At 35.7% G+C, this 17891-nt stretch overlaps 2 protein-coding genes across 6 annotated transcripts; both read left to right on the top strand.

Annotated features, from left to right (window-relative positions):
* Nucleotides 1-1749: 1749 nt before the first annotated feature.
* LOC149161624 (auxin-induced protein 5NG4-like) lies at nucleotides 1750-6924 on the top strand. Of its 5 annotated transcripts, none has more exons than XM_089437012.1 (6): nucleotides 1750-2234; nucleotides 2352-2456; nucleotides 4601-4752; nucleotides 4841-5214; nucleotides 5868-6019; nucleotides 6104-6924. In XM_089437012.1, the coding sequence occupies exons 4-6, from the start codon at nucleotides 5197-5199 to the stop codon at nucleotides 6369-6371; spliced, it is 438 nt and encodes a 145-aa protein (XP_089293138.1). In that variant the 5' UTR covers nucleotides 1750-2234; nucleotides 2352-2456; nucleotides 4601-4752; nucleotides 4841-5196; the 3' UTR covers nucleotides 6372-6924. The 5 variants fall into 5 exon arrangements, with proteins under 5 accessions (XP_089293138.1, XP_089293139.1, XP_089293136.1 ...); XM_089437010.1 differs by lacking the exons at nucleotides 5868-6019; nucleotides 6104-6924 and adding exons at nucleotides 3329-3480; nucleotides 3569-3947 and having other exon boundaries at nucleotides 2044-2234; nucleotides 4841-5149; XM_089437009.1 differs by lacking the exons at nucleotides 5868-6019; nucleotides 6104-6924 and adding exons at nucleotides 3329-3480; nucleotides 3569-4043 and having other exon boundaries at nucleotides 2044-2234; nucleotides 4841-5149.
* Nucleotides 6925-15843: 8919 nt separating this feature from the next.
* LOC149161623 (RING-H2 finger protein ATL17-like) lies at nucleotides 15844-16287 on the top strand. The gene has a single exon (XM_089434942.1). It carries the CDS (start codon nucleotides 15844-15846, stop codon nucleotides 16285-16287), a length of 444 nt encoding a protein of 147 aa, XP_089291068.1.
* The last annotated feature ends 1604 nt before the right edge of the window (nucleotides 16288-17891 follow it).

Genomic DNA, 17891 nt, shown 5'->3' with positions numbered 1-17891 from the left:
ATAATTAAGAATTAAAAACTTTGTCCACCACAAGTAAGTGATTGTTTGGAGGAATATAAGGTTGGAATCACAACAGAAATGAAACTCCTATTTCCACCTCTATAGCAAAGTTAATGCACCTGACATGCGCTCTGGATAGCTAGACTAGAGGGAAAAAAAACAGCATCACGTTATCGAAGGTGCATGTCAAGGCCCATTAACTTTGTTATAAAGATGGAAATATGAATTTCCCAAAAAAATAAGATGTGAGGTGAAAAGTTTCGGAGTTGTCTATAATGCGACTTTTTGGAGATTCCGGTGACGGAATCCAGCTGAAGAAATTGAGGTTAAATCTTGATTTGTTGCAGTTAAAATGGTTTTTTAACTGCATATTTGGATTCAGCACCTGAAAAAATGCTTTCATTGTGCAGAAACTAGCTATCAAACTTGCGATTCCAATTCGACCAGAAAAACCCGCTAGAAAGACTTTCAAAAAATCACGTTATAAACAACTATAAAAGTTTCACCACATTTTAATGATAATGTAAATAGTAAAGTTAAAGACTCCTACAATAACTTTTTATGGCACACAAGTGATTGTTTCGAGGAATATAAGGTCAGAATCACTGTAGAAATAGGATGTGCGGTCCAATCGAGTAACTGGGACCTGTTATTCTCCTCGTAGAACTAAGAATTGAAAGCAACTCACTACGTGCTTGTTATAGACACTAGCTATTTCGAGGAATATAAGGTCAGAATCACATTAGAAATAGGATGCGGGGTCCAATCGAGTAACTGGGACCCGTTATTATTCAACTTTCCCAGGGGACATAAATGTGTTAGTTCAAGTCGCTGGACGGTGGACCTGTTATTATTCTCTTCGTAAAACTAAGAATTGAAAGCAACTCACTACCTGCTCGTCATAAACACTAGCCGTCGCAGTATAACTTGTGTGCTATGAGATATTTTGATCTTTTCAATATTGTCAATTTTTTTTATTCAAATTTTTTCAATAAAAAATGTTTAAGCATTTTATAAATGAGTGGATTCAATTTGTAAATGGGTATGTAAGCGAATAAATATGATGTTTTTGTTTGTTTTTTAGATGTATTTTAATTTATTAGTAATTTGAATTATTTTAAAATGTGAAGTTCAATTTTTTTATAATATCTTGTTTTTAATAAGGTAATATAACTTTGTAGTATATTTTTTAATATATAGATGAATTTAAATTCCTAAAAATTTATATATATAATTATAATTTTAATAATATTTTATTACATTTTAATAAAATATGTAAACAAGGTGATATAACTTTGTAGTATTTTTTATATATAAATGAATTTAAATTCCTAAAAATATATGAGGAAAATATATATATATATATATATATATATATATAATTTTAATAATATTTTATTACATTTTAATAAAATATGTAAACATAAGATGAAAAATAAATTAAAATATTATCTAAAAATATTGACCACATATTAACTTACTTTATTTAAAAATAACTAAATTAAATAATGTAATAAACCAAGTTAATTATTATAATGAAATTATTAGTTTTTAAATTCAAATATATTTGAATATAATTATTACGCCGTAAGGCGTTTCCCTCTGAAATCAACTCTCCCAATTGTCACGTGTCATTGTTTGAGCCATTAGATCCGATGTTAGACGATGGAAACATTCCAGATCGTTGGATGTAATTTAGGTTAGTTTGTTATATTTTTTCTGGACAGTTTTTTTTGTCGCTTCAAATCTCGCTGAATTTCGCTGAGCAGGCAGCGTCTCTGGGCATCCCACTCCGGGCGCTTGGAGCTTGATGAGCGTTTATCTCCAGTGAGGGTTTTGCGGGCAGAGTTTTTAATGGATCTTCCGGCTTCAGATTTCATCCAACGGAAGAGGAACCGGTTGGCTTGTATATAGAACACGGTAAAGTTAATTCCATCAGGTTTGTTTGAGACATTGGTTTATGCTCTTCTGTTATTTATTCTGTGTTCTCTGATTTTTTTTGTTAGGAATTTTTGTGTTGTGGAGCAGAACGCCCATTGGTGGTTGGTGGTTTTGTTTTGTGTTTTATATTGGTGTTGCGAGTCTGTGTTTGTATGTATGCATGTTTGTTTGTTTTTGTGGGTATTGTTCAGTCATTGATGTATTCAATATGTCATTTGTCTCATTTCTATGTACATGAACCCTGTGTCTGTGAACCCGGAGAGAAACAATAACGGTGGAGGCAGGGCAAGATGGTAGTATTATATTCACAATTTTTTTTTAGTGTTTTTATCCCTGATCTCACAATTTGATATAATTTGCAAATGTCATTGAATTCTTTTTGAATTCTACTGTTAAATTATGGAACGTAGGGCCGTTATTGTGTTGGTTGGTCAAGGCTTATCTGCCAGCCTGCAGAAGAAAAAGGAGCGGTGAAGAACTTGTAGAGAATAAAAATGGATCGTCTCATGTTACAGGTATGTATACATTTTCTTTCGCAGACATATTTTTCCACTTTGATCGGATAATAATGATAAAGAAGGGAATAAATGAATCTGAATCTATATAAATTTTGTATATTAGATTTTATTGGATGTAAATTTTTAATTCCGCTGGTCTAACGGATGTCATTTTAAAGATTTGGAAACCCTCAACACACCCTCATAATCCAAGGCCGACAATGCCATGGCACTTACCAGTACCACGCGGCCATGCTTCTCAGAAAACTCAATATGTTTGCACCTTGGTATGTTTGCATTTGTATGAAATGTCAGCCTTCTCCCTTAAATGCTGGGAAACACAGATTACTGGCATAAAACCCTCGTGCACGATATTCATTCTAAATTATTTAGGATGGTGTTGTTGGCGAGATTTTATACTTGAAGAGAGTAAGACTGGATATTGATTCACAGTTTCCATTTTTCCAATTAATTAACTTTTTGAATCCAATACAAAACCAAATAGAAATATAAGTGTTACAACAATCAGAAATTTGATAAACCAAATAGAAATGTAAGTGTTACAACAATCAGAAATTTGATAATAAATATTGATGTTTATGTGGCAAATATTAAGCACCCTACAATAAGCTAACGATTGGTTCAGTCCTTTACATCTGGTCCATTAAATAAGAATAAAATAATATGCAATGGACAAGATGACAAAACAGTAAACCAATAATTACTATATTGTGCTTAATATTTACAGATTTATATTTTTATCAATAACCTCCTGATATACCCAAGACCCAGCTATATAGTACCTTGTTTCGTTCTGATGAATTATTTTACTTTATTAGTTACAGGCCACAAGAGCATTTTCTAACCATAGATTTGTTATGATGATGCAGGAATTCGTTGCTTCTGGTATTGCCTTTTCAGTTCAGATATGGTGCATTGACAGAGGAGGGCCTGTGTTTGTTGCAGTCTACCAACCTGTACAAACTATTGCTGTTGCAATTATGGCATCTATCATTCTTGGGGAACAATTCTATCTGGGAGGGTATATTCCTTATACATTTCTTTAAATAAATGCCATGTTTCATCATTTTTAGTTTCATTGGATGACGTGAATTTTGCATCCATGGCAGGATATTTGGAGCAATTCTGATTATCATCGGTCTCTACCTTGTACTGTGGGGCAAAAGTGAAGAAAAGAGATTGGGACTATTGCAGGCCAAATCGTCCATGGTGCCTGAGAACCAACCTGACAATATGGATCAGAGTGCAACTTTGATCATCAACAACAGCAATGGCATCAAGCCTAATACGTCCTCGTCCCTAATTCAGCCTCTTCTCCTTGACACCAGTTACAAAACTGTTAATATCCCTTCTCCTTCAGACGAGCCACAGCCATAAAAGCCATCAAACCCTCTAACCCATCACAACAATACAACAGCTTGTATCACTGCAAACATTACTAATGAATTTTCATGGTCTAGCAAAATATCCATGCAAACATCTACAGATGTATGTATCCATCTTAAGCCACCAAACATGTGCTTAAGAGCTTATATTAATATTTGGTTTCTGCCTGTGTGCCTGTTATAAGCATATCCACTGAAAGTAAGATTTTGTTTCCCTTCTTGTAATATATAGTAAGTGTAGATTTCTGTTTCCTTTGTTTTCAAACGAGGCAGTAATATTTTATACTTGAAGAGAGTAAGACTGGATATTGATTCACAGTTTCCATTTTTCCAATTAATTAACTTTTTGAATCCAATACAAAACCAAATAGAAATATAAGTGTTACAACAATCAGAAATTTGATAAACCAAATAGAAATATAAGTGTTACAACAATCAGAAATTTGATAATAAATATTGATGTTTATGTGGCAAATATTAAGCACCCTACAATAAGCTAACGATTGGTTCAGTCCTTTACATCTGGTCCATTAAATAAGAATAAAATAATATGCAATGGACAAGATGACAAAACAGTAAACCAATAATTACTATATTGTGCTTAATATTTACAGATTTATATTTTTATCAATAACCTCCAGATATACCCAAGACCCAGCTATATAGTACCTTGTTTCGTTCTGATGAATTATTTTACTTTATTAGGTACAGGCCACAAGAGCATTTTCTAACCATATATTTGTTATGATGATGCAGGGATTCGTTGCTTCTGGTATTGCCTTTTCAGTTCAGATATGGTGCATTGACAGAGGAGGGCCTGTGTTTGTTGCAGTCTACCAACCTGTACAAACTATTGCTGTTGCAATTATGGCATCTATCATTCTTGGGGAACAATTCTATCTGGGAGGGTATATTCCTTATACATTTCTTTAAATATATGCCATGTTTCATCATTTTTAGTTTCATTGGATGACGTGAATTTTGCATCCATGGCAGGATATTTGGAGCAATTCTGATTATCATCGGTCTCTACCTTGTACTGTGGGGCAAAAGTGAAGAAAAGAGATTGGGACTATTGCAGGCCAACCATGGTGCCTGAGAACCAACCTGACAATATGGATCAGAGTGCAACTTTGATCATCAACAACAGCAATGGCATCAAGCCTAATACGTCCTCGTCCCTAATTCAGCCTCTTCTCCTTGACACCAGTTACAAAACTGTTAATATCCCTTCTCCTTCAGACGAGCCACAGCCATAAAAGCCATCAAACCCTCTAACCCATCACAACAATACAACAGCTTGTATCACTGCAAACAGTACTAATGAATTTTCATGGTCTAGCAAAATATCCATGCAAACATCTACAGATGTATGTATCCATCTTAAGCCACCAAACATGTGCTTAAGAGCTTATATTAATAATTGGTTTCTTCCTGTGTGCCTGTTATAAGCATATCCACTGAAAGTAAGATTTTTTTTCCCTTCTTGTAATATATAGTAAGTGTAGATTTCTGTTTCCTTTGTTTTCAAACGAGGCAGTAATATTTTATACTTGAAGAGAGTAAGACTGGATATTGATTCACAGTTTCCATTTTTCCAATTAATTAACTTTTTGAATCCAATACAAAACCAAATAGAAATATAAGTGTTACAACAATCAGAAATTTGATAAACCAAATAGAAATATAAGTGTTACAACAAATAGAAATTTGATAATAAATATTGATGTTCATGTGGCAAATATTAAGCACCCTACAATAAGCTAACGATTGGTTCAGTCTTTTACATATTGTCCATTAAATAAGAATAAAATAATATTCAATGGACAAGATGACAAAACAGTAAACCAATAATTACTATATTGTGCTTAATATTTACAGATTTATATTTTTATCAATAACCTCCTAATATACCCAAGACCCAGCTATATAGTACCTTGTTTCGTTCTGATGAATTATTTTACTTTATTAGGTACAGGCCACAAGAGCATTTTCTAACCATAGATTTGTTATGATGATGCAGGGATTCGTTGCTTCTGGTATTGCCTTTTCAGTTCAGATATGGTGCATTGACAGAGGAGGGCCTGTGTTTGTTGCAGTCTACCAACCTGTACAAACTATTGCTGTTGCAATTATGGCATCTATCATTCTTGGGGAACAATTCTATCTGGGAGGGTATATTCCTTATTTCTTTAAATATATGCCATGTTTCATCATTTTTAGTTTCATTGGATGACGTGAATTTTGCATCCATGGCAGGATATTTGGAGCAATTCTGATTATCATGGGTCTCTACCTTGTACTGTGGGGCAAAAGTGAAGAAAAGAGATTGGGACTATTGCAGGCCAAATCGTCCATGGTGCCTGAGAACCAACCTGACAATATGGATCAGAGTGCAACTTTGATCATCAACAACAGCAATGGCATCAAGTCTAATACGTCCTCGTCCCTAACCCAGCCTCTTCTCCTTGACACCAGTTACAAAACTGTTAATATCCCTTCTCCTTCAGACGCGCCACAGCCATAAAAGCCATCAAACCCTCTAACCCATCACAACAATACAACAGCTTGTATCACTGCAAACAGTACTAATGAATTTTCATGGTCTAGCAAAATATCCATGCAAACATCTACAGATGTATGTATCCATCTTAACCCACCAAACATGTGCTTAAGAGCTTATATTAATAATTGGTTTCTGCCTGCGTGCCTGTTATAACCATATCCACTGAAAGTAAGATTTTGTTTCCCTTCTTGTAATATATAGTAAGTGTAGATTTCTGTTTCCTTTGTTTTCAAACGAGGCAGTAATATACCCTAATCTTATGATAGGGTTACAAAAGTTTTTGATTGACCACCATGCTGCTAGCAGCACACTTATATACTACGATACTACGAGTGTTATGTTCACCGACTACTGGTTTTCTATATCACTGTCTTTCTGTATTTGTCTTTCACAGTGAGAAAGCAAGCGCTAATGCGTTTGTTATTCACCACATCCAATTGGACAATTGTGTGATCAGTGAAAGGGATTACAAGTTTTTGCAGTAAAGCATTGCAGAATAATTTTTAGTTTGGTAGAGGTTTCCTTAAAATGATTTTATCAATAAATCCATTTTTTGGGATAAAAGAAGTAATGACAGTTAAAATATTTCAGAGATTTTCCTGATAAGACAATCTGTTCAGTTAAGCATTGCAGAGTAACCAGAAATGCACAAATACACTAATTTATATAATATAAATGATAACACATCTGGTAACCCATTAATGCAGGTATATAGATCCAAATGATAACATATCTGGTAACCCATTAATGAAGGTATATAGATCCAACAGACATGCAGCCCCAGCCTCAAGAAGCATTAAAGCTGCCCACACACAATATATATTTACTCACACTGTCTTCGTTTATGTTAAACTGGCACAGTAAAGCCTTGACTTCAAATTCCACATAAATTAAATTACAGGTTTCCTCATTAAAGCTAATAAAATACCATTTTTTAAGACCCTATTAACATTGATTAGTTTAAAAGCACATTCATATTTGTCGTTTCCTCAAGATCCTGGGTTGGAGTTATTAATCATTTACGCTTAATTGTTATTATTAATTATTTGTGTAGAGTTTGTCTTTAAAGGTTCTTTAAGTATTCATTTTCTATGTTTTTGGAGGTGGTTAAGATGCTTTCGATGGTTGAATTCCAACCGCAATGAAAAAGGAAACCGTCTGTGGATGGATGAGAGAGGACAGCAATCTGAGGCGAGAGATCCAAGGTGAAGGCCTTGGAAGTTTTTTCATATTCCCAATAGCAGGATTACATATATAGAGATTATGCTCCGTGCAATTATGGTAACAACGTAAGATTTCACTGACACAAACACAGCAAACCCCAGATTTAACAGCCATACCCAAGATATTATCACTGGAAGGAATCTCAGGCAAAAGATTAAAGTTCTTGAAACGAAATGGTTGAAACTCCATCAGAAGTTTGAACAAAACTGAATTTCTTTCCGCACACCACAGCTCTGCAGCCCTCCCACCATTGTAGCATTCACGTTTTATTAAAAAAACAGGGGCACCGAATACCTGGTTTTGGTTGGAGAGCAGATAATTCCAGCGTTTACAAACAATCCTTAACCTGTTTATGCTCAGAAAAGGTAAGCGTGAAAAAATTTCACTCAACAAATCCTCCGGGAATTCTTTACCTGTATCTCCAGAAACAGTTAATTTTTCCTCCTGGATTTCTTTACCTGTATCTCCAGAAACAGATATTTTTTTCTCTGTATGTCTAATTTCAGAGTTGTTGTCCTTTTTCACCTCTTTTGCAATTGCAACTGTTAAACTCTATAAAACTCTGATAGTGCAAGGGTTACAATTATTAGTGTTTGACAAAAGCAGAGAAAAAGCGTGGAGGTAATGCAATGGCAGTTTGTAGCCAATTATAGCCATTCCGAATTGCAACAGAGAGATTATCTACAGCCAAGTCGCTTCCACCTTGCGTTAATTAGGCAGTTACCACTCAATTCGGCATGTTGTTCACCTTAGTTTTCTCCATGTTCATTTGAGGCGAAATCCAACATGGGTGTACCGAAAAAATCGATTATGAAAGCGCACAGTAAACGAAAAGGATGTGAGAGCATCTTGCACTAATATTTTAGCTTTCTCCAATAGTAAGGGCATGCATACAAAAATGTTCATCTGCGCATGATCCCCTTCGATCTGAACATCAGGGAGCTCTATGAAGCGGATCATGTCCCTTGACGAAGATGGTAGGATGTGGTGAGGAGAGCCGTCCATCCATATGGCGGTGAAGAAGGTGACAGAAAAGCCATGGTACATAGTCAGCCACTTTGCAAGCTCGAGCAGTGGGATGTGATGGCCCGACCCAAACCCAGGGAAGATTGCGACATGAGGCTTTTGGCTCTGCTCTTGCGACTCCATGAGTGTCTCTATATTCCAACAAGCAAATGCCAATATTTGAAGGGTGGGTTCTGTAATGATGAAGTAGAATTTATAGTTATAAAACAAATGTATGACATTCACCCATTTTTAGCACAACTTATCATCTCATTTCAGGCCAAAAGTTTGGAGGTTTAATCCGAACTTGCAGGAGACCAGGAGGACGAAGAGGAGCACGAGGAGGACGAAGAGAAGCATTGAGGTCCATGGCGTCTGATTCATGTGCAACCTTCAAGCCTTTTGGATTTCTCTTTGTTTGCCTTGGTGAGTACCATCCATCCAATGATTCAACGAGTGAGTTCGGTATCGGTCATTGTTCGAAATGATGATTCCATAACATCTACCATTATTGTCAGCCATCCAATTGTAGAAGCTTATAGTATATTGTACACTAAAGATCCGAAGCCTGAAACCAAGCATAATTCTCTGTATCATGCCTGACTTGAGCTAACTAAATTTTTGTAGTTCTATTCAATTCAACTAAAGGAGCTAGGTTCTTTGTAGGTTCTATATTATTAAAAACCCAGACCCAATTTCTCATCTATGTTTCTATTAGAACAAATCATAATAAACTGGGACTGGAGATTTTTACAGTTATACAATGCACCCAATGATTGCAGAGAGCAAATTTTAGTAATGCCTGAATACCAGCGAACGTCTGGTTAGGACATAGAAATTTTCTTCTACCCTTTTGAGCGTTTCAAGAAGAAACATGATGTGAGGGGCTGCATCCTCCGACTGAGGTGCCGGGTCTAAGGGATAACTATTCTGTTAAAATCCTTTGAGATCTGCACCTAGCCTCATTCCTTGGTGCCATATGGATCGAGTAGCCAACAATGAGAAAGCTTGGGGGGCAGCTTAACACTTCGCCAACCTCACTAGTGAATCAATATCCCCTTAGGCTATTAATGCTATGGGTGTGACCTCTCAAGGCAGGGTGGGTGCCTGATAATCAAAGAGTTAAGTTTGAGCTGAAAGCCGTGCAGCTCAAACATGAAAAAAATGACTGCAATATATACCTCTAATTTAAGGATTATTAAAACTTAGGATGTTCAGTTTTCCTGAACATCCAATGAGATTTAGTACACGGTTACTACAGAAATATATGTAATCCACCAATTAGGCTAAACTGGTCTAATGTAGGGTAACAACCAACGTTGTGCAACCGCAATAAAATTAAGATAGCTCATTTGGCTACTTTTGTACAAAATGATATTACTACGATAGGCTACATATTTATCATCGTTTGTCCATAATTGGACAACCATCTCTCTGACGAGTTTCAAACTAGCTCAAGGTGCCCGCAAGGGGATTTTGTCATCCTTACCTTGCTATTGTGAAGCTTACAGAATTAGTGGATATCCCTGAACAACTTTACAACCCGTTAAGCTAGTAACAGACAACCAATTGTCAAAAATACAAAAAGACATAGACACTAAAGGCTGTGCATTATTCTTATGTGCCTCGTTGTCTAAATTCTATTGAAGTTCTTCTGCAACGCAGAGACCCGCATGGCTATCCCTTGTCCTATCATTGTTAGATCCTTGATACATCATCAGAGTGTTTTAGTAGCTGCTTTTATATATATATATATATATATATATATATATATATATATATATAAAGGAATCAGCAACTAAGCCGAGTACAGGTTTGAATTCGCATGACATGGAGTCAATTGTGACTACTACCACTATAACTTTTAGGTGAATTTATGCACGCTCCCACACACTGTCCACAAAGTTAATTAAGGATTTTGGACCACAAACTTTACATAAGACTTTATAGGAAATCCACCGCCGATTGAGCTGCCCAGGGACTATTAGTAGTGTTAGCTTTATCAAACAACAATGCTTAGATTTATTTTGGAACTCATAGGTAGAATAGCTTTGATTGCCACAATAGGCACGCTGCTTATCATGCCCATTGCCATTCCATCTATGACATATTTTTGGTTTATCCAAGAGCTTTCAGTTTGCGGTTCTCTACACGTTTTCAGATTCTCAAAGTCCCATCAAGGTAAGTAATAGTCATACCGACAATAACTCTATGATAATATATTTTTAACGGCCTTAGATATTTATATCGAGCACAGAAATACTATTAAATATTTTCATTGCTGTTTAAGGACCAATTGTTGACAAAATCCTGGCATTTTTTACGATAAAACCAGATCTGATCTGAGTAAAATTGCTAGAGAAATTAGCATGGAGTCTAGGGGCTAAATGCCAACTCTTTATTGGGTGGAAGTTGCGGGGCAGCTGACGTTGTTAGTTAGGGTACAACTTTGCCATGATGACACAAGATAAAGAAATGGTACATTAACGGGGAACTAGGTCCTCATGAATAAGGAGGGCCTAATTACTATATACAAGAGATTATTATAGCCATTCTCACACAGTTGTGTATGATTTTTCAATATTTTGGTTATTAAGAGATATTTTCCTATTTCTAAAGAGATGTAGATGTGTCTCATCATTATTATACTTTTGAGCCACACTGCCTTTCTATATTTGATGTGTTTAGTATTTTTCTAATTATTTCTCGTAACTTGGAGCATTACATCAAGGCCCAGCCTTGGATGTGGAAGAGAGGGGAAGGGAAATCTCACCTCAGAAAGGCCTTGGCTTTGTCTCAACTATTTTCCCCATCATACAACCCCTGAAAGTAGATGCTTTGATGATCAATCTTAATGGACTAGGGCTTATCCTTTATCAAATAAGCCTTCTGCTTCTAAGGAAGAAATCAAATCAAAGGCTGTCGTGTGCGGAGGGCCATTGAAACAAGGGTCCAACTCTTGACATGATCACTTTGTTTTCTACTTCCAATTGCCTGAACTTTCTGAGTTCAATGGTCAATTTACTGCTTCCATAAGGTCTCTCCATAGTATGTATTTTATAGATTATTTTTGTGTGTTTCTGGTTGTCAATTTCATGTCAAAGACTCAAAATAGAGCTGGTCACCAAGGAGTGTGGCTCATTATGCTCTCTGCACTCAATGATTGTGTCTTTAGTCATTAAATCTAGCTGAAACATTTTAGTGGAATCCAGGGCTAAGGATTTGGTTTCCATCTTTCTGTTTTTAGTGCTGAGTGATGCATTTCAGTTTTATTTAAATACGTGAGCCTGCTTCATGTTTACATAAGTTGTTGAGTTTATAATGATACACATTTTTTAATATTTAATCATGAGTTCAACTTGCCAGTAGAAAATGGAACAAAAAGAACAATCACATGAGATAGTATCCACTATAAACTTCTTCATAAAAATTTTGTAGAATAATTACCAATTCATGGTAACTAAATATTTCATGTAGAGTTATGCATTACTTCAGTCCTTTAAAAGCAGAAATTCTAGATGCATTACTTCATTCCTTTACAAAGCAGAAATTCTAGTAACCAGTTATCGTTGATATCTCAATGCTCATGATTTCTTTTTCAGGGTCGTGATGCAAATCAATGTCAAGAAGGATAATGATTATTAGCTGTGGAAAAATTATTATCTGATTTGTCAAGGATAATGATTTGTTATCGGCTCTTATTGTTGCAATTGGGGATGATAAAAGCATTGCAAGTTTAGATATCTTAAGTAGTTGAAAAAATATTTGCTAATCTCTCCAGGAAAATAATCTCTTTTTATTCTTGTTCTTGGAAGGCAACATTTGTCGGAGTCATACAGATTTTTTAATATTTAATCATGAGTTCAACTTGCCAGTAGAAAATGGAACAAAAAGAACAATCACATGAGATAGTATCCACTATAAACTTCTTCATAAAAACTTTGTAGAATAATTACCAATTCATGGTAACTAAATATTTCATGTAGAGTTATGCATTACTTCAGTCCTTTAAAAGCAGAAATTCTAGATGCATTACTTCATTCCTTTACAAAGCAGAAATTCTAGTAACCAGTTACCGTTGATATCTCAATGCTCATGATTTCTTTTTCAGGGCCGTGATGCATATCAATGTCAAGAAGGATAATGATTATTAGCTGTGGAAAAATTATTATCTGATTTGTCAAGGATAATGATTTGTTATCGGCTCTTATTGTTGCAATTGGGGATGATAAAAGCATTGCAAGTTTAGATATCTTAAGTAGTTGAAAAAATATTTGCTAATCTCTCCAGGAAAATAATCTCTTTTTATTCTTGTTCTTGGAAGGCAACATTTGTCGGAGTCTCACTGCAGAGGCTGTATTTCGTGATGTTGTGCAGAAAAGGGGATTGACATCAGCATTCAAAATTGACTCTGCTGCAACTATTGACTACAATGAAGTAGGTTCCAGCTTATCATGGGTCAAGGCTAATTGAATTGGTATTTTAATTTTTTTTGTATTATATTGCAATAAATAGGTATCACGTATTAATATGTTGAAATTATTTGAAGGGCGATCCTGCAGATCCCAAGATGAAGAATGCAGCCAAGAAACGTGGAATAGAGATAACTTCTATATCACCTACATACTTTAAAGAGTTTGATCTAATACTTGCAATGCACAAGCAGAACAAAGGTAAACAAAAAGCATAAATGGCATATAAAACTCCCAAAATTTTCAGTTTCATTTGCTAAGTTGTTCCAAACAGAATCTAATAAGCCAATACTATTGTTAAATTCAGCGAAATGTACATTAAAGTTTGTCTATGTTATTGTTAACATATGCTTCTAATTAGTTTCTAAGTTGTGTGCAAATATAAATTAATAACATGGGATGGATATATTCTGTAGCTGACATATTGACAATTCTCCTTCAGTTCCCCCAACACACAAGGCCTTTATTGCTTTTCCCAGGTAATTGTTTATATTTGGTATTCTTTATCATTTCCCTGTGATACTCATACCATGGAGGAAGCCATTTTTATAGTCATATGGAGAAAGTGGGGGAGCAAAGTAGCTGTGAGATATCAAATGGACAATTACTGTGTCAATGGCTTGCAACCTTGGAGCTCTGAAAAGCTTCCTACAACAGTGGTATGAGAACTCAACTTTGCTCAATTATGGTGAAGTTTTAGTGTGATAGCATCTGAGATTTGTTTTGAGGTTGGTTCTCTCTGTAACTAATTTTTTGATTTTGTGTCTTGTTGTTCGCATTACAGATGTGGCTGATACTGCACTGATATTGAGAAAGCACACCCTTCCAATAAAGCTATTTTCTTGCCTGTTATTCAATGAATTAGAAATCTTCGATCCTCGGGATCAGTTTCCATTTGCATATGTAAGAGACATGATGACCCCCAAAGTGAGGATTCACATGCTCGAATCAGCCATTTTTAATACAATAACAAATGAATATCAACATTCTTACAAAGTCAATCGAAGCATTTTCAAAGAGCCTCCTTTGGACCTGCAAATTTCTTTGGTTTATGAATCCAGAACCTGCAAATCGTATTTGGACAAAATGTGGGCTACATATTCTGTTTGATTGTATTAATTCATTTCAAATTTGATTGGATGCTAATATTACAACGTCCATAAAATATCAATTTTTTAAACTGTGAAGGGTCATGAAATAGCAAGAAATAGCAAAATATGGGAGGATCCATACCTGCAAATTTAACCAATCCATGATGTTGATGGATGCCATGAGTGCTAACTTTGTGCTAGATTGGATTAGATGACTGAAATAGCAAAATATGGGAGGATCCATACCTGCAAATTTAACCAATCCATGATGTTGATGGATGCCATGAGTGTTAATTTCGTGCTAGATTGGATTAGATGACTGATTTACTTCTCAATAATTGAAATCATTTTTACTGCTTCTGCCAACATGAGATGATAGAGACTCTGCACCTATATCTAATATGTGTATTGCATTTAATGGCGTTGATAGAGATTGAATTGTTTTTCCATGTGAATTCCAGTGGTGATTCTGGTTATACCGGAAATGAAGGAAAATACAATGAAACGTGCTCTTCTGGACAGCTGGTATCCAAACTGGGTGTACACCATGAAAACAGTTTTAACTCAAACAGAAACAAAGAATTTTTCTAGGTGGCTCTTTGTTGTCACTGCAATCCTGAACTGAAATTTGGTACAAGTTGTATAGGCTTGCATGTGCACCATCGTGACAGAGCTTTTATTAAAGGAGGTGCGACGTGGGGACAAATGTCCCCAGATGTTGATTGTTACATTTCTGCATCTTTTTTAGATTTGCCTATCCCTATGTCGTCATTGCTCTTCAATTTATGCACATTTCTGCAACTTATTTAGATTTGCATATTCCTATGTCACTATTGCTCCTCAATTTATGCACATTTCTGCATCTTATTTAGATTTTCCTATTCCTATGTTGCCATTGCTCGTCAATTTATGCCTTACCGCGTTTCCTTTGCAACATTTGGTGCAAATGCTAGTTATAAAAAAATGAACTTCTTTAGTTCAAAACAAATCGTCTAAAAATGTGATCATTTAATAGATTTCATTTTTAATAAATAAAGTTGCACTTAATATACTTAAAAAAATTCCACTCATCATTTTTAAATTAATCAAAACTTCAAAAATATAATTTTTTTTTTTGGGAAATTCAATTTATAAAAAATAATAAATATTCGCTTACACGTTTTACAAATTTTTTTGGAATATGAGAAAAATTAACCGCGTTAGTACAGCTATTCCTCGAAACCATAAAAACTTGGTCTGTAAGGCAATAAACCCATACGCGTTTTAAAGTCTATGCAGCGATTGATTCACAGAAGCATAGCAGAAGGAAGGGTAGTCTGGCCCTCTGGGAAGGCAGGCCATCTAAGTGGGTTGAGGGCCAATATCACCTCCATTTCAAAGAGTTCTTGCAGTGATTTTAGAAAATGAGTTCTGGGGAGTTATTTTAGTCACCCGCCTGGCAATCATGGGCAGAACCAAGTCGACAAAATCATGTTGTTTGCCCGAATATGCCTTCTTGTGCTTGCACTCGTGATTGTGCTGCACTTCTATGGGAAATGGATTTGGGATTTCGTAAAATCTACTAGATTTACCAGACGCAGATCCGATTTTAGGCAACGTTGGATTTATTTTACTGGAGAAGAACCGGAAAGCCTGCAAAACATGGGGTTGGATTCTGCGGTATTAGAGACGCTGCCCAAGTTTGTGTATCGATCACACAATTTCACGGATCGGTTGGAGTGTTCAATATGTCTCTGCGAGTTGCAGGAGAATGAAACTGCCCGGATTCTACCCAATTGCAAACATAGTTTTCATGTGGACTGTATCGACATGTGGTTTCTTTCGCATTCCACTTGTCCCTTTTGCAGAACTGACGCCCAACCCAAAAAATCAATTTTGGAATCCTGTGGAGTTGCACAGGCTTTGTCTACAATCCCAGAACCAATTGGGGAAGGGATCCTTCCCAATCTGAATTTGGAGGAAGGGCAGACTGCAAGCTCTGAAGAACAATATGATATAGAGAACCCACCAAATATATTACCCTGTTGCGTGGAGGAGCAAATGAATGCAGATATAGATGAGGGGACCTGCAGTGGAAGCGCATAAATTCGTCATTTTGCCATTGATATACCCAGGAAGCCCATGTCTTCCATTAGCTTTACTCGCCAGATGGTTCGCAGTCGTCTTCGAAATCTCCTGCGGCTCACTTGCGTTCGTCTACAGACCATATTCCCCTGTGGTGTAACAACTATGATTCTCTGTAGTCTTATGATGGTACACTGTATGATCTAAATTTTGATATATTGTTCTATCGTCCTTTTTTACTGTAAAATGTGTCAGAAAAGAACTGGATTTGTTTTGCATATCATCCATCGTTTGTTTTCAGTTCGTCTCTTGACAGATTTTATTCGATTGCAATCGAACTCATTTGATTAAATTGTATAGAACAAATCTGAAATACGATTAATACTTTCTTAATGATCTTTAAAGAAATGCAATGCTTTTCTGTTTTCTAGAGTCCAAAGGTTGGATGAGCTTTTGAACATTTTTAAAGTACAGTACTCACTCTTATTACGCCCATGGCGTTTTTAAGGGGACGGCTGCCCAGCGACCTTCGTCGTCTGTGGATTACGATCAGCCAAATGTATTTTCCATCACAGAAAGGGAACTGGAAATGCATTGACGCCGCTCTGATTCTGCTAAAGAGAGCTGCTCAACCGCTAATAATAATATCATAAACAGCCTTCTCCATACATATTCCAACAGGGCGGAGACTGCGGCTGCATAACGCTCCAAGTTACTAAACCCATTGTAATTTTTTATTTCTAGTGTTTACAACGTTTCTTTGTTCCGTCTTTTTGGTAAATTTTGTTGCTGCCTTCTGTGTTTATGCGGTTGGAATTGAACCCAGGAGGGTTTCTCCTTTGTTATGGGAATTTTGTTGTTTTTTTGTTGTTTTAATATCGCAGAAAGGAATCTTCTTATTTCAATACTTTTAGTATATATTTTGTGTGGTGATCATGGTGGTAAATTTGCAACTTGAAAGTTCGTTTGTTTGAGGAAATCTGTGTTTTTTTGGATTGTTTTAATATGGCAGGAAAGGAATTTTCTTATTTCAGTATTTCTGGTATATGCTGCGGGCGGAGATCATGTCATGAATTTGCAAATTGGGTTTTGATTGGTTTATTTGGAAGAAAAATATTATTTTTGGGAGAAACAAAAGGTTTTAGGTAATTGTGATATTTATTCGTTTGTCTTTTTAGAAGAGAAAATGACTTTTGGGGCGTGGTTGGGAGTCGTGGACTTGCCGGCTGGGTTGAGTTAGGGTGGATCGTTCATAAATCTTTTATGACCATTTTTATTTATTTTTGTGTTTTTTCGACTCGGACAAAAGCACTGTCGTGGTTTATGGCAATCTGGATTTTGGGTTGCCCACTAACTTTTTTTTTTTATTATAAAGTTTTTATAATTTTAGGAAAAAGTATTATTGGGCCTTCCCTATTTGTCGAATTCTTTATGTTTTGTAATTTTACGAAAATGTAATATTGCGTCGTGGTTTACTGCTAGTGAGGTTTAAGGGCTTCATAGAGCATAAAAGAGACTTTGTTGATAGTTATATCTAACCAGAATTTATAAAAGGGGTTTTAATTTTTGAAAATTATATTTATGGCGATTTGAAGTTCGATGTTTAAGGGATGGGGTTTTACATT

Source organism: Pinus tabuliformis, chromosome 5_2 (genome assembly GCF_031772625.1).
Source record: "Pinus tabuliformis cultivar Carrire ecotype Pingquan chromosome 5_2, CPIR1, whole genome shotgun sequence".
NCBI lineage: Eukaryota > Viridiplantae > Streptophyta > Pinopsida > Pinales > Pinaceae > Pinus > Pinus tabuliformis.
This window is presented reverse-complemented; position numbering and strand designations above follow the sequence as displayed.

Bases quoted from the DNA above. Each gene is read 5' to 3' on its own strand.
- LOC149161624 (XM_089437010.1), top strand. From the start codon at position 2,436: ATGGATCGTCTCATGTTACAG. The intron at 2,457-3,328 runs GTATGTATACAT...ATGATGATGCAG, and splicing joins TGGATCGTCTCATGTTACAG to GAATTCGTTGCTTCTGGTAT. The intron at 3,481-3,568 runs GTATATTCCTTA...CATCCATGGCAG, and splicing joins GAACAATTCTATCTGGGAGG to GATATTTGGAGCAATTCTGA.
- LOC149161623 (XM_089434942.1), top strand. From the start codon at position 15,844: ATGGGGTTGGATTCTGCGGTATTAGAGACGCTGCCCAAGTTTGTGTAT.